Here is a 12,235-nt window from a genome sequence, read left to right as displayed (position 1 = left end):
CGTCGATCTTGTTGCTGATACGTTTATCGCCATCAGGTCCGATCTTGTTGCTACCGATACAACCTCCTCATAAGATTTAGATTTTGGGTTGAAGACTTAGATACCTCCTTCGACTTCATCAATTTTCATTATGCTCTCCCAAACAGAACTTGCAACTACACGGTTTCTTTTTTTTTTTTCAATTGGATCTTGGGTCTGCTAATGGTGTTGTTTACAAAGGGCGATTGTGGATGCCGATATGGGTTTTGAACTTTTGATTCTTGCAGCAGATAGATAAACTAAAATATATGGGTTTTGAACTTCTCATTCTTGTAGTTTGCAGTTGCAGAGAGATAGAGAGAGGGGCAAGTTTAGAGTTGAGAACGAGAATAGCCATGGAGGCGGAGGCTGAAATGATTTGCCCTAAAACCTATAGATTTGCCCTAATGATATATGGCGCGCGCGCGCGCACACACACACATATAACAAATGTATTTATATTTTAAAATATGAAATGGCATGTTTGGTTTTAGATCTAATTATATTCAAGTTTAGGTTATCCCAATTTTATATAATTTGAGGTTTATATTATCCTTCTGCCAAACAAATTCCATTTTATACAAATTTGGACAAAAGGGTCATTTTACATGGCCTGTATTTATAATTATTAATTTATTCAACTGAAGTGAGGGTATTATCGTCATTTTACACTATTAAGGACCTATTTGCACCAAATTGATAGTATAGTGGGATTTTTTATTACACAGAAATTGATAGGCACTATATCAATAGTATAGGAGAATTTTTTACACTTAACCTAAATACAATAGAAGAGAGACGGTGATAATTAATTATTCGGATTCTAAAACATTTTTGTTTAATAATTATAGATTACTCCCAAAGCAGCAGGAGGGCGTGAGTGCCCTACCGCAAGTAAACATGGCATAGCTAACGCATTGACGTGTAAACTCATGATTTTTTATTTTTATTAATTTTTTTAGAGTTTGTCGTTGTATGTCTCCCATCTACTGCTACTTTCTGAAATGGGGACCATAGATAGAGAAGAGAGAGAGGAGAGAGAGACAGAGACTCGTATCATCTGAGGGCTAAAGGTGGAGACTCATCGCATCTTTCTGCTGCAAAAGAGAAAAAGGAAAAAAGCAAAATCAAAACCCTAAAACAATTTTACGAATTTCTTCACCAGAAAAGCAAAATCTTTATCTCCTGATCTCTCACACACATATACGCATCATGTACGCATAGATGCTGATCGTATCTTGGATTGGAAATCATCGGACCTAATCAATCCACTTTTGGACCAGACGATGATTGCAAAAGATTGATCAAAACCTTTGATTATATATCCATTTATATATCTATGTATGTATGTTGTGAAATGGAGGTGAGGGTGTTTTGTGGTGTTGATTAAAGGGAGGTGCAGTTCTTCTGGATCTGGAACCCTAAAACATCAGCTTGGAAATCGAGAAGCATCAGTTGAAGGTAACTGTTCGTAGTTCTGATTTTGATTACAAGATCCCCAAATCTGTATCACAAAACCTTGATTTTTTCAGTCTTTTTGAGACTTGTCTTGTGTTTGGACTTGATTTGACCTAAAGAACCGTCGATTTAGGGTTTATGTTGAAGATTTCACTGCTGATTTCAGCTTAATAATAATTATAATAATATAATGCACAGGTCCTGTGGATTGTAATTTCTGTGGCGAACTTTGATTGAAAATTTTGGGTTATTTTGTGAAAGAGCAAGTTGCTTATTGTGGGGAGCTGATCTTGAGTGGTAGGAGTTTGAAATTAAGGTGGTTGTTTGGTACTGCGTAGTTCCATCTCTTGGGTTTTCATCTTCTTCAGTACATTGTTTAAATTCTATTGAAACATGCATGCGAGGCATCGTAGTCCTGGAAATGGATATAGGTCTAATTCCTTTGGAATGGGTGGTGTAACTGCCGCCTCTAGGATTTCATCCGAAGGTTCAGTTAGAGGTCATGGGATGTATAATTCAGAGTATCGCAGCTATAATCGAGGTTTTGGGCGTGGCCAGCCAAAACCATTTCAGCAGCCGCAGAATCCACCACAGAGAGGAGATATTTTTGTGGAAGCCGGTCGATTAGCGACTGAGTATTTGGTATCCAAGGGGCTACTGCCACCAAACGTACTCCCCGGGAAATGGCAGAATGGTAGTTTGAAGAACCAGGCAGGAGATTTTCAAGGTTTTAGGCCACAAGAAGGGGAGAACCAACTTCCTCCAGAGGGCCGAACCTCGGTTCTTGCTCGTTTGGGAAATGTTGTTCCCAATGCAGGGTCTGGTAGGAGAAGGTTTCCTGATGACTATAATTCGCCAGGGTCGAGGAATTATATGAGAGGAAAGAGAAGAATGGGATCCTTTAAAAATTATGGTTCGGACTGGAGTCAAGAAATTGGAAGGAGTGGGTCATGGTCGGATAAAGCTAGGGCTTCTCCAGATATGGAGGGCGATGATGACTCTTTTTCTGTATACCAAGAAGAGCGACAATATGGTAAAGACGCTGGTACTGTAGTGCAGAAATCCCGTTCAAGTGAGTTAGCACCTCAAAGTGATGGTGCTGGTGATTTAGAGTCCGCATCAGAGAAATATTGTGTACCAGATGATGTGGCTTCAAAGGCAAGTTCTTCTAGTACTGGGAAAGATATCCCACCTGAGAACGATATAGAACTTGCCAAGAGGCCTGATGATTTGGAAATCATGGATGCGGGGACCGGTGAGGTGAAAGATGACACTTGTAATGATGAAAGCAAGCAACACGGTGCCACGGAGAACCTACCTGTCCAGCATTGTACAGCCGAGGGTGATCAAGGGAGCAAAAATGGCAATAATTTACTAAGCCTCTGCAGATTTGCCAAAGTGCCCACAAAAACCAGATCTTCATTGGCACTTAAAGGTTTAAAAGTTGATTCAGTTCCTAGTACTGAAAAGGATTCTGACATTAAACTTCCTGGAGGATCTGGAATCCCCATTGAAGATGTTTCTATTGATGGCTCGTCAGGTGATGTGCAATCAAAAAAAATTATAAGTCCAAACTGCCTCGACTCGGACATGTTAAAAGCGGTGTCTTTCACATCTATGGAGGATGCAGGAGAACTGGGTTCTGCTTACACTATTGAGCAAGGAAGATGCACAAGGTCCAGATCTTTCCCAGAGAGACCTTTCATGGTTGAACAAGAAACAAGTGAAGGGCTGCCTGGGTTTGGACGGTCCAGCTCTGTGGTTATGGAGAGAGGTGAGAAACGAGCAGGACAACACAGCGATGGCAGGGAGGGAACCAAGAAACCTAGAGAATGGGTCCCCTCAAAAGTTACTCAGACTGATGAGAACTCACACCTCTCTAACTTGAGGGAAAAGCAGGCGACTTCAGAACAGGGAAGGACTTCACCCCATGAGAAAGTGATATTGGCTGCCGATCAAGAGAGGTCAATGGATATTTCTCTGTTTCCCGCATGTGGCGCTGAACCGTGCATTGAGTTTGCAGAAGAGAAGCAGCTTTTTCCGGGTTCATTCAAGATCTGTGACCTTAATCTTATGGAAACTTCTGATATGAATGAGAATCATGATGCTGATCCACTTCTTATTTTTCCATCTATTCCAGAAATCAAAAAAGAAGCAGCACCAGTTGATATTGATTTGTCCATAAGTAACAGCAATTCATCTGATAAATACGGTAGACGTGGAGCTGCTGGAAAAGAGGTTGAGGTGATTGATTTGGAAAATGACTCAGTACATGAACACAAGGCCTCAAATAATTCAGAGAGAAAGTAGGTTATCTCATTAATATGCTTTCCATGTTATTTATCTGTTTAACATTCATATGCTTACTCTCTCTCTCAAATAATTCAGAGAGAAAGTAGGTTATCTCATTAATATGTTTTCCATGTTATTTATCTGTTTAACATTCATATGCTTACAAACAATGGTAGTCTGTTGAGACTATCATTTCTAGTTTAGTTAGTTCTGTTCTTTCTTGGAAGTGTAAACAGTTCTATGAAGGTGTCATGTTTGTGACGGATATTTGTTAGACATCAACACTGTACGGTTACTCTTAAGCATGTATCCAGCAACTCACGGACATCTCCTTAATTCAAAAATATAATTTATTTTTGACACTTGGCTGACACACCCCATTAATACTTTGGAGAGGAAGTGCACTTCATTAATATGCTTTCCATATTAATTTGTTCATTTAAAAATCATTTGCTTACAAGCAATAGTCGCTTGTTGAGACTATTATTTCAAGTTTAATTAGTTTTTTCCTTCTCTAAGAAGTATGGAAACTTCTATGAAGGTGTCGTGGACACTTTTAACACACCGACACTTTGTGAACTCTCCTAGACAATCACCCACGGTAATTCAAAAAGAATTTCATTTTCTCCACTCAGCTAACACATTTCAGACACTTTTGACACAAGCCTTATGTAGCACAAATACATTTTAGAAGGAACCACGATGAACACACCCAAAAGTGTCCGACCTTTATTTCTGTTAAAGAAATTGACATTAAACGCATGACCATCACTAGAGAAGCATGGAATGGACACTTGGTAATTTAGGACAAGAGGATAAATCTGAATATATATATATATATATAATGGGTACATTAGTAATGATATGTAAAAAATAAAAATCTTTATTAGTTCTCATTATAGAAATTAGAGGATAATAAAAATTCGATAATTGTCTATATTCAATAGATGTATATAAATAAAAATATTATATTTATATATTGCCATGTCGATACTGTGTCCATATCATACTTTTTCTAGGATTTTACGTCTCGAGTGTCGACGTGCCATATTGTATCTGCGTCGTCGTGTTGTATAACGTCTACGTCTGTGCTACGTAGGTTTTTGTCCTTAAGCTCTTCCTTAGGTGCTGACTGCATCTGATCATTTCTGTAAATTATATTTTTTCATTCCTACCTGGAAGTTCTCTCCTAAAATGAGAATTGTTCAATTATGCAGGGCAGAACCCGTATTTACAGATCTGGAGAGCTTTCCTAACCATACACAGAATACCAGTGATATTGCTGATGCTCAGGATGGTTATGGGCTTATGATCTCGGAGTTGCTTGGAACTGATATCTCAAATTGTCCCTCTGTACCACCCGACATTAATTCTCTGCATAATGAGATGGCCCTGCATAATGGAGAGGTACCACCATATACTGCTGAAATTTGGTTATTTGTTTAACAGGAATCCTTTCAATGTGCTCACTTGGTGGCTTAGTGGTCATTTGGTTTGATTAATGTGTGTTCTATAGATTTATTAACTGCATATTCCTATTCAGTGATCTTAGTATCTATCTTTGTGCATTTGACGCTTTTATGTTTTTTTAACTTACTGATCTTCTTATATGACTAAGTTTTCTATGCATTTCTTGTTTGCCTTTCTTAAAACTGATGAATAACTAACTTTTGTTCTGATTATTTCAGGGAATTCTTGGTGATGATGAATCAATCTATATGTCCCTTGGAGAAATACCAATAAGTATGCCAGAAATTTAATTTAATGGTATTATTGTTTTCTTTAAATCTACAGTTTGTGGTTGATTTGACTTAGGTGATGCTTGGGCGGCTGGTTAACATGTGAATCAACGCATTATATGCATTAGATTAAGTGTCAATATAGTCCTCAATGCTAAGTGTATACATAGGTGGAATATCTTTATTGGTCAAAAGATGTTGCATAACCTCTTACGTATCTATTTATATCCTGTCAGCTTAACATAGTTTTTGGAGGGTGAGCAGGGGTAGGAGGTGAAGATGGTTTTCGAGCTCCTTTGGAGACTCGAACCAAGCATTTGGTATTATTGCCAAGATGCCTTACTAGTTAAGTTGACTATTGGCTAAATTAGTTTCTTTCCTTTTGAAGTTTTCATGCATTTTTAACCGTGGTTTACACTTCAAATTCAAAATGAAGAATATTACAATGTTTTTTTTGGGTGCAAAAATCGTATTTGATTAGAATACAATTAATTTAATTTTTTATGGTTATACTTTTTGAAAACGTTTTCTTCCTCCATAGTCCAATAATATCTTGTGGCCTGTGAAATGTGCTAAGCTTAGCTTGAACGTGATCAAACAACATTCAGGAAGTAGTCACATTTTCGTACACATAGATGTTAGGGGTGGAACTTGGCCGGCCGAGGGGTTAGCCCATGCCAAGCCCAAGTCTTGAGAAACCCATTGCATCTCAACCCACGCCATACCATACAGGTTTCATGGGTTTTCGGGTTCTTCGGGTCGTCCCAAATTTTAATAAACCTACTAATAAATAAACAATAATTTTTTTTTTTTTTTTTTGTTAAAAGTATATACACTTGATATGAAATAAAATCACTCTTATCATGTGACATGAACTTTGAGTGATTTAAACTTTTGAGACTTAATAATATTCCTTCCTACTAGAATGTGGAAAGGACTCAATATCTTATATTATTTATTATTTTGTTTCTTTAACAAAAAAATTCAACTATTATAATTTTTTACTTTAATATTTTTAAAGCAAGTGTGTTAAAGTTGGGTTAATGCCCTATTATATAAATAATTTTATTTTACATAAATAACGTATAGCCTTAAAAATATAAAAATCATAAACTTTTCTTGTATTTTGAGTTCTTCGGGTTGCTCGGGTTAGTAAAACATTTGTCCACATCCCTTCCAAATAAATTTGGGATCTAAAATGTAAACCCGGTCCCAGTCCCATGGTCTCGAGTACCTTGCCCACTTCCGTAAAATTCTCGGGCGGGACTCGGGTTGCTCGTGTTAGACCCACCCAAATGCCACTCCTAATAGATGTATCAAGAAAATACTTTCCACACTAACTCATCAAAGACGGGCATTAAGAATGCGAAACTGCTTTTATTAGTTATCAACAATGTCGTTATCTTTTTTGGGATGTGTCCTATGATAACTAAAACATGGATCTCTATGAGAATGGGAACAATAATGTGGTATGCTACAACTCTAGAATGTGCTACAATAGGAAAGAGTCTTATATAGATCACATAGTTGAAATATGTGTGAGGTATTCTAAGTATGAGAATAATTCACTAATTTTCCTGTTATAAGATTTTAATGAGGCTCATTATATTTGAAATGCATAATTTTTTTTTTTTTTTCCTTTTAAACTTCTCATACGTTGTAATATTTAAATTAGTTAAGCAAAAATGTAGTGTTTCCTATATAAGCTGAACAATTAATGTGTTATGGCTTAAATAGTTTTCCTAAAATGGTTGTTTCATAGCAGAAATGGTTCCTCTCCCCACTCCTTCCTTTTTTCCTTTAAAACATGAGTAGAAGTGTACCATGTTTTAAAGCATGCGTTCCAAAATGGAAATTACTCAGAAATAAAATTATGGCCTCCTCTATTGTCATTATGTTTGTAGTACAGTTGCGTTTTATTTTTTACAAGTCTAATTTGAACCAGTTGGTTTATGGTTTTCCTTATAAATTCAAGCTATAATCAGGGTTCACTAACAGTAATGAATTGATATAGATAAACATTATTCAAACTTGATTTATCTGAAATGAATTCTTGGAGAAGACTTGATTTGTTGTAATTGATTGATTTGAACAATGTTAGTATGTTAAATCATGGGAAAGAACTGGAAAGGTAAATAAGATAACCACATACAATTTTATCATTGAACATCATTACCTAATTGGTTGGTCCTCCAACTCAAATGATCTGAAATGTGGTTCACTTAATGATTTAGGATGTTCATGGACGCTCCTATTAGCCCCGAGTATGGGTGGCAATTTGCCCTCCCCCCCTAATGAGAAGGGTATGGTAATTCTTTGAACGGGTTAGGGGCGGGTATGCATACTTATCTGTAAACATTTCTGTAGTTGTTCCGTTGTCAATTTAAAGCTGTTGTGGGGATGTTGCATTGTCAATTTTAATGTATTGGTCCACACTAGACCTTAGAAGATCCTGGTTATGATGTTTATACACATTTGTTTATATTTATTTATATATCAGAAAGATTATAAGTAATGTTTCATTTGATGAGAAGTGTGTATTTTTACATATATATCTATATTTATAAAAAAGATAAGTATGCATTATCTTTTGTTCCTTTTATGAATTGTGGTGATAGGTTTCTTTCAATTTTTTCCTTTTAGGTCTTCATTGGTTGGATTGGATATCTAAAATATTTAAAGTAAAAGATGACATTTCATTGTCCGAGTCATCTATTCAAATGGAGTGGATCAACTGACTCTCCCACATAACGGGTGCAGGATATATCATTTGTGGTGGGGCCCTCACCTCATATGTGAGAAAATCCACAATAGCCGAATCAATCACATAATGTTTTTCCTTTTATATAATGCAATTCGGAGTTTGGACAAGAAGGAAAAAAAAAAAACAATAATAATAATAACGTTACTGGATCAATAGGCATAATAGAGAGCTCCTCGTAGCGGATTCAAAGAAAACATAAAATCTAACAAGTACATGTGTTTATATTTATATATATACCTTAAAGATTATAAGTATGCTTCTTTGATGAAAATTGTGTATATATATACATATGTCATAGATATATGTATATAATATAAGAATGCATTATATTTGTTCCTTTTTATGAGTTGGTGATAGTTATTTTTTATTTTTTTATTATTATTTTTTTTCCCTTTTAGGATTTCTTTGCCTGGATTGAATGTCTAAAACTCTGACATAAATATAATCTCACTTCCTAGGGTTTTTCCAATTTCTAGCGATTTCTCAGCTGCCACCTACCCCACGCTTTTCTGATCAGCTCTGCCAGTGCCGGTAGTCAATACTTTCCGAATGTCTACTCCAATCAGCTTCGCCGTTACTTCTCTTCTCCAGCCCTTGCACCACTCCTTCATTCTCTTTCGTGACTAAATCTCCTCATTGTTTCTCTTTAAATTCTTTGGTGGTTCACATCATCAACAACTAACAGGCAATCTTACTAATTGAAACATTGGTAACATGTGATCTTCCTTTTACTCATTGCATGTTATTTGATTTGAGAGAGGATTTGGACTTTGTGGCAGTGACTCATTTGATGCTATGTGGAAATGGAAGATTCTGATAATGCACATATATATCTTAAGGGGCTGGAATTGGCTATTTTTAAGGGCGTTTGGTTGTTAGAAATTCAGAATTGTTTTGTTGTTTTAGGTGCTAGATTGAAGGCCAAAAGGTATAGGGAAGGGTTAGGATTGATTAGGGCTTTGTTGACTAGAGTTTTGGGAATATAAATGAGAAAGGTTTTTGGGGCTTTCTCCAGCACTTTGAATGGTAACTAATTAATGATGATTAGGTATTTGTTGGGTTTATTTTTGGTGCTAGGTTGAGTAATCAAAGTAAGCAAAGTGTTGGGGTTGTGAAATATGAATTAAGAGGTTATCTGGACTAGTTGTGGGGTTCTAAAACTTCAAAACTAAGAAAACAAGAACATCACTTCCATTATTGCGTACTATTGAGAAAAAGTTTTCTTATTTCTTCTCTTATCTTCCTTTTCTGGAGCAATTACAAAAAGAATTAATTCAAGCCTACTAGCCTAGTAGAATATATACAACTTTGGGGAAAATCATTTGAATGGACACTGTCCACCTAACATCAGGAGACTAAGAAGCTTGTAAGCACGGATACGGACATGGGACACAGGTACGACACGAAACGGATACAGCGATACAACAAATCATAGGACACAGATACGTCATGCATACATCAGAAAATAATAATATAATAATTTATTATATATAGAAAAACAATCATATTTATTTATTTTATCCACATAATTGTGAATAAAAGTACTACTTTGGAGTTTAGAATTAAATGTTTGTTATTTTAAATTTTATATTATTTTTCGAATTAGTTCATTTTATATTTTAGATTGCATTACATTTCTGCATTAGTTCACCGGGGTGGAGCACGTTCCGCCAAAATCGGCATAGGTTAGGTGCTATTGATGGAACATGGTAAGCCTCGTGTCCTGGAAGTTTCCAAAACGTGTCCTTGTCGTGTCCATGCCGTGTCTCAGTCGTATCCAACCAGAAAATAAAATATTCGAATTTTAGGACACTTCTAGCCGTGGCCAACACGTGTCTGTGCCGTGTCCGACACTGTCACGGCACCCCTAAGTGGAGTGTATGTGCTTCCTAGCTGAGAAGTATGAGATATTATACTTTTTCCCTCAAATGATTAAATTATCTAAAATTATGAGATAAGGATCGATCAATCCTTTTCTCTTTATAAGGAACAAAACTAGCCTTACATAATATATTCAAGACTGGTTTATCAGATTTTAACTTCTAATAGAAAGATCTATTGGAATATATTCTCACCATACCACACTTAGATTAAGTTTTGTACTGCATGCCCTTTCCAATCTGCTTTTCAACATCGAATCATATTCAAGAAGACATTTAAGATTCTTATTTTCATATTTTTCCCTTTTACTGATAAACTGACAAAAAATGTTATTTATTATGATTGATTTCTATATTTTTCATATCTTGTGTCTTAGTTTCTTGTATATTGTGAGATACATTTTAATTCTGACTATAAATTGTAAGATTACAAAATAGTAACCAACGAATGCTAACGAACATGACAAACAAAGCATCAAACTCAACCATTAATGTATTGATATCAAACAGTGAAGGTTAGGGTATTGGATAAATTATATTTTTGGAATATGACATTCCATTCTGTTGAATAAGAAGCAGACAGTATTCTGTTTGAAGTTTAAACTTTGATGTTTCCGGTGATTATCTTGAAAAATGAATGAGAGGGGGAGTGGGGATTGGTGGGGGGAGAAGAAGTATGGATTTAAAGTTCTGCCGATATATCATTTAGATTTTAAGTTATTAAATTATAAGTTCTTCAATTTTCCCCAATAATGACAAATTCGCATGTTCCTTCAGAAAAACACAAAGTATTATAACTGGCTCCCACTAATATAGAAAAATATGTTGCTTTGTTGAATCTGCAAAAGAAAGCAAAAATTAAATGCTCTTTTTAATCTTAATGTACCTTAAATGATTTTTTTGGAAGGCCAAAAACAATCAAAGTGTGCATTTTTTTATCGTAAGATATTGTTGATATCGGACATGTAAGAGATGCTTATTGATTTACCTCCTTAATATATAACACCTGTATCTAATGATGTATGGTAAGATATTGTGAATTATGATTGTTAGCAGCAAATGATTTGTTGTTTTGTGATTTGAAAAGAGTAAAAAGTAACCATTTAATAAACGGAAGGAGATTTAAACTCTGGGTAGAGAAACCATAAAATATCTTCAAGGGGAACATTAGTTACCATAAATACTATGCGATTGATTATGATGTATGGAGGTTGAGGTTGAGGTCACTTGGCACAAGCTAATTTTTTTATGGCGAATTGATATTGCATTTGTAATGTAGTTTAGGGTTGTGCATCTTTCCAATTGTTAGATTATGCAAGCATAACTATCAAGTAATTTTGACCTTTCTCTATACTGTCCACTTAGGTGTAGTTGCTTGATGTAAACCAATAAATGAGTTTGTTCAGTTGGTGATTAAAATTTTGTTGAAGTCTTTGTCCATCTTCTTTTTCTCTAGGCTAAATGCTTTTTGATTCTCTGTTGTAGGCTTTTTGCGGGTATGGGAGCAGCCATCGCAGGAATATGACAAGCCTTTTTGAACACCCTTTGTTTATCCAGCCATTGCTCAAATCTGTAAGGTGGATATGATGTTTAGTTCCAGTCATTAGCTCTGTGCTAGTGTAACTCTGTTTTATCTTTTTTGTATTTTTAAATGTTTTTAGTTTGATTTCACTTGTGGTGGATTATGTTATAAGTGCCCTTCCTTCCTTTATAGGAGTTTAAATAATTTGAATTCTCTTTCCTCTTTAGCCTCCTCTGCGTCTAATTGTTATATGAGAAATACGTCAAGTAAGTTGACTGGAGGAAGTATTCTGCAGTGGTTAAATAATTCCTTTCCTTCCTGTCTGCCCTTACCAAACATGTATATTTGGGAAGAAATGACAACAGAAGATCATGTAAAATGATGAAAATTTATGAAGACATGCTGTTTGAAGAAATGCATTAAAGAATGGGTGATGAGAGCAACTATTTGGTAATGGTTATGAATATACTGCTGCTTCTTTTTTTCACTCTCAGAAGGTTCTCAAATAGGCATCTCAAGGTCATAGTATAACATGGTGGGAATATAAGTAGTTATAAACGTA

At 35.5% G+C, this 12,235-nt stretch overlaps 1 protein-coding gene across 4 annotated transcripts; it reads left to right on the top strand.

Moving 5' to 3' along the window:
- Window positions 1–1,019: 1,019 nt before the first annotated feature.
- LOC132312310 (uncharacterized protein At4g26450) lies at window positions 1,020–11,899 on the top strand. 4 transcript variants are annotated; one of them, XM_059810634.1, is made up of 5 exons: window positions 1,020–1,479; window positions 1,675–3,782; window positions 4,986–5,175; window positions 5,457–5,511; window positions 11,637–11,899. In XM_059810634.1, exons 2-5 carry the CDS (start codon window positions 1,870–1,872, stop codon window positions 11,687–11,689), a joined length of 2,211 nt encoding a protein of 736 aa, XP_059666617.1. In that variant the 5' UTR covers window positions 1,020–1,479; window positions 1,675–1,869; the 3' UTR covers window positions 11,690–11,899. The 4 variants fall into 4 exon arrangements, with proteins under 4 accessions (XP_059666617.1, XP_059666619.1, XP_059666616.1 ...); XM_059810636.1 differs by having other exon boundaries at window positions 1,020–3,520; window positions 3,617–3,782; XM_059810633.1 differs by having other exon boundaries at window positions 1,020–3,782.
- Window positions 11,900–12,235: the final 336 nt, after the last annotated feature.

The sequence above is a fragment of the Cornus florida genome, unplaced genomic scaffold, assembly GCF_030987335.1.
Source record: "Cornus florida cultivar Cherokee Brave unplaced genomic scaffold, ASM3098733v1 CherokeeBrave_3.0.0_Hap2_Chr06, whole genome shotgun sequence".
NCBI lineage: Eukaryota > Viridiplantae > Streptophyta > Magnoliopsida > Cornales > Cornaceae > Cornus > Cornus florida.
The sequence above is the reverse complement of the archived record's forward strand: the minus strand, read 5'-3'. Positions and strand labels throughout refer to the sequence as shown.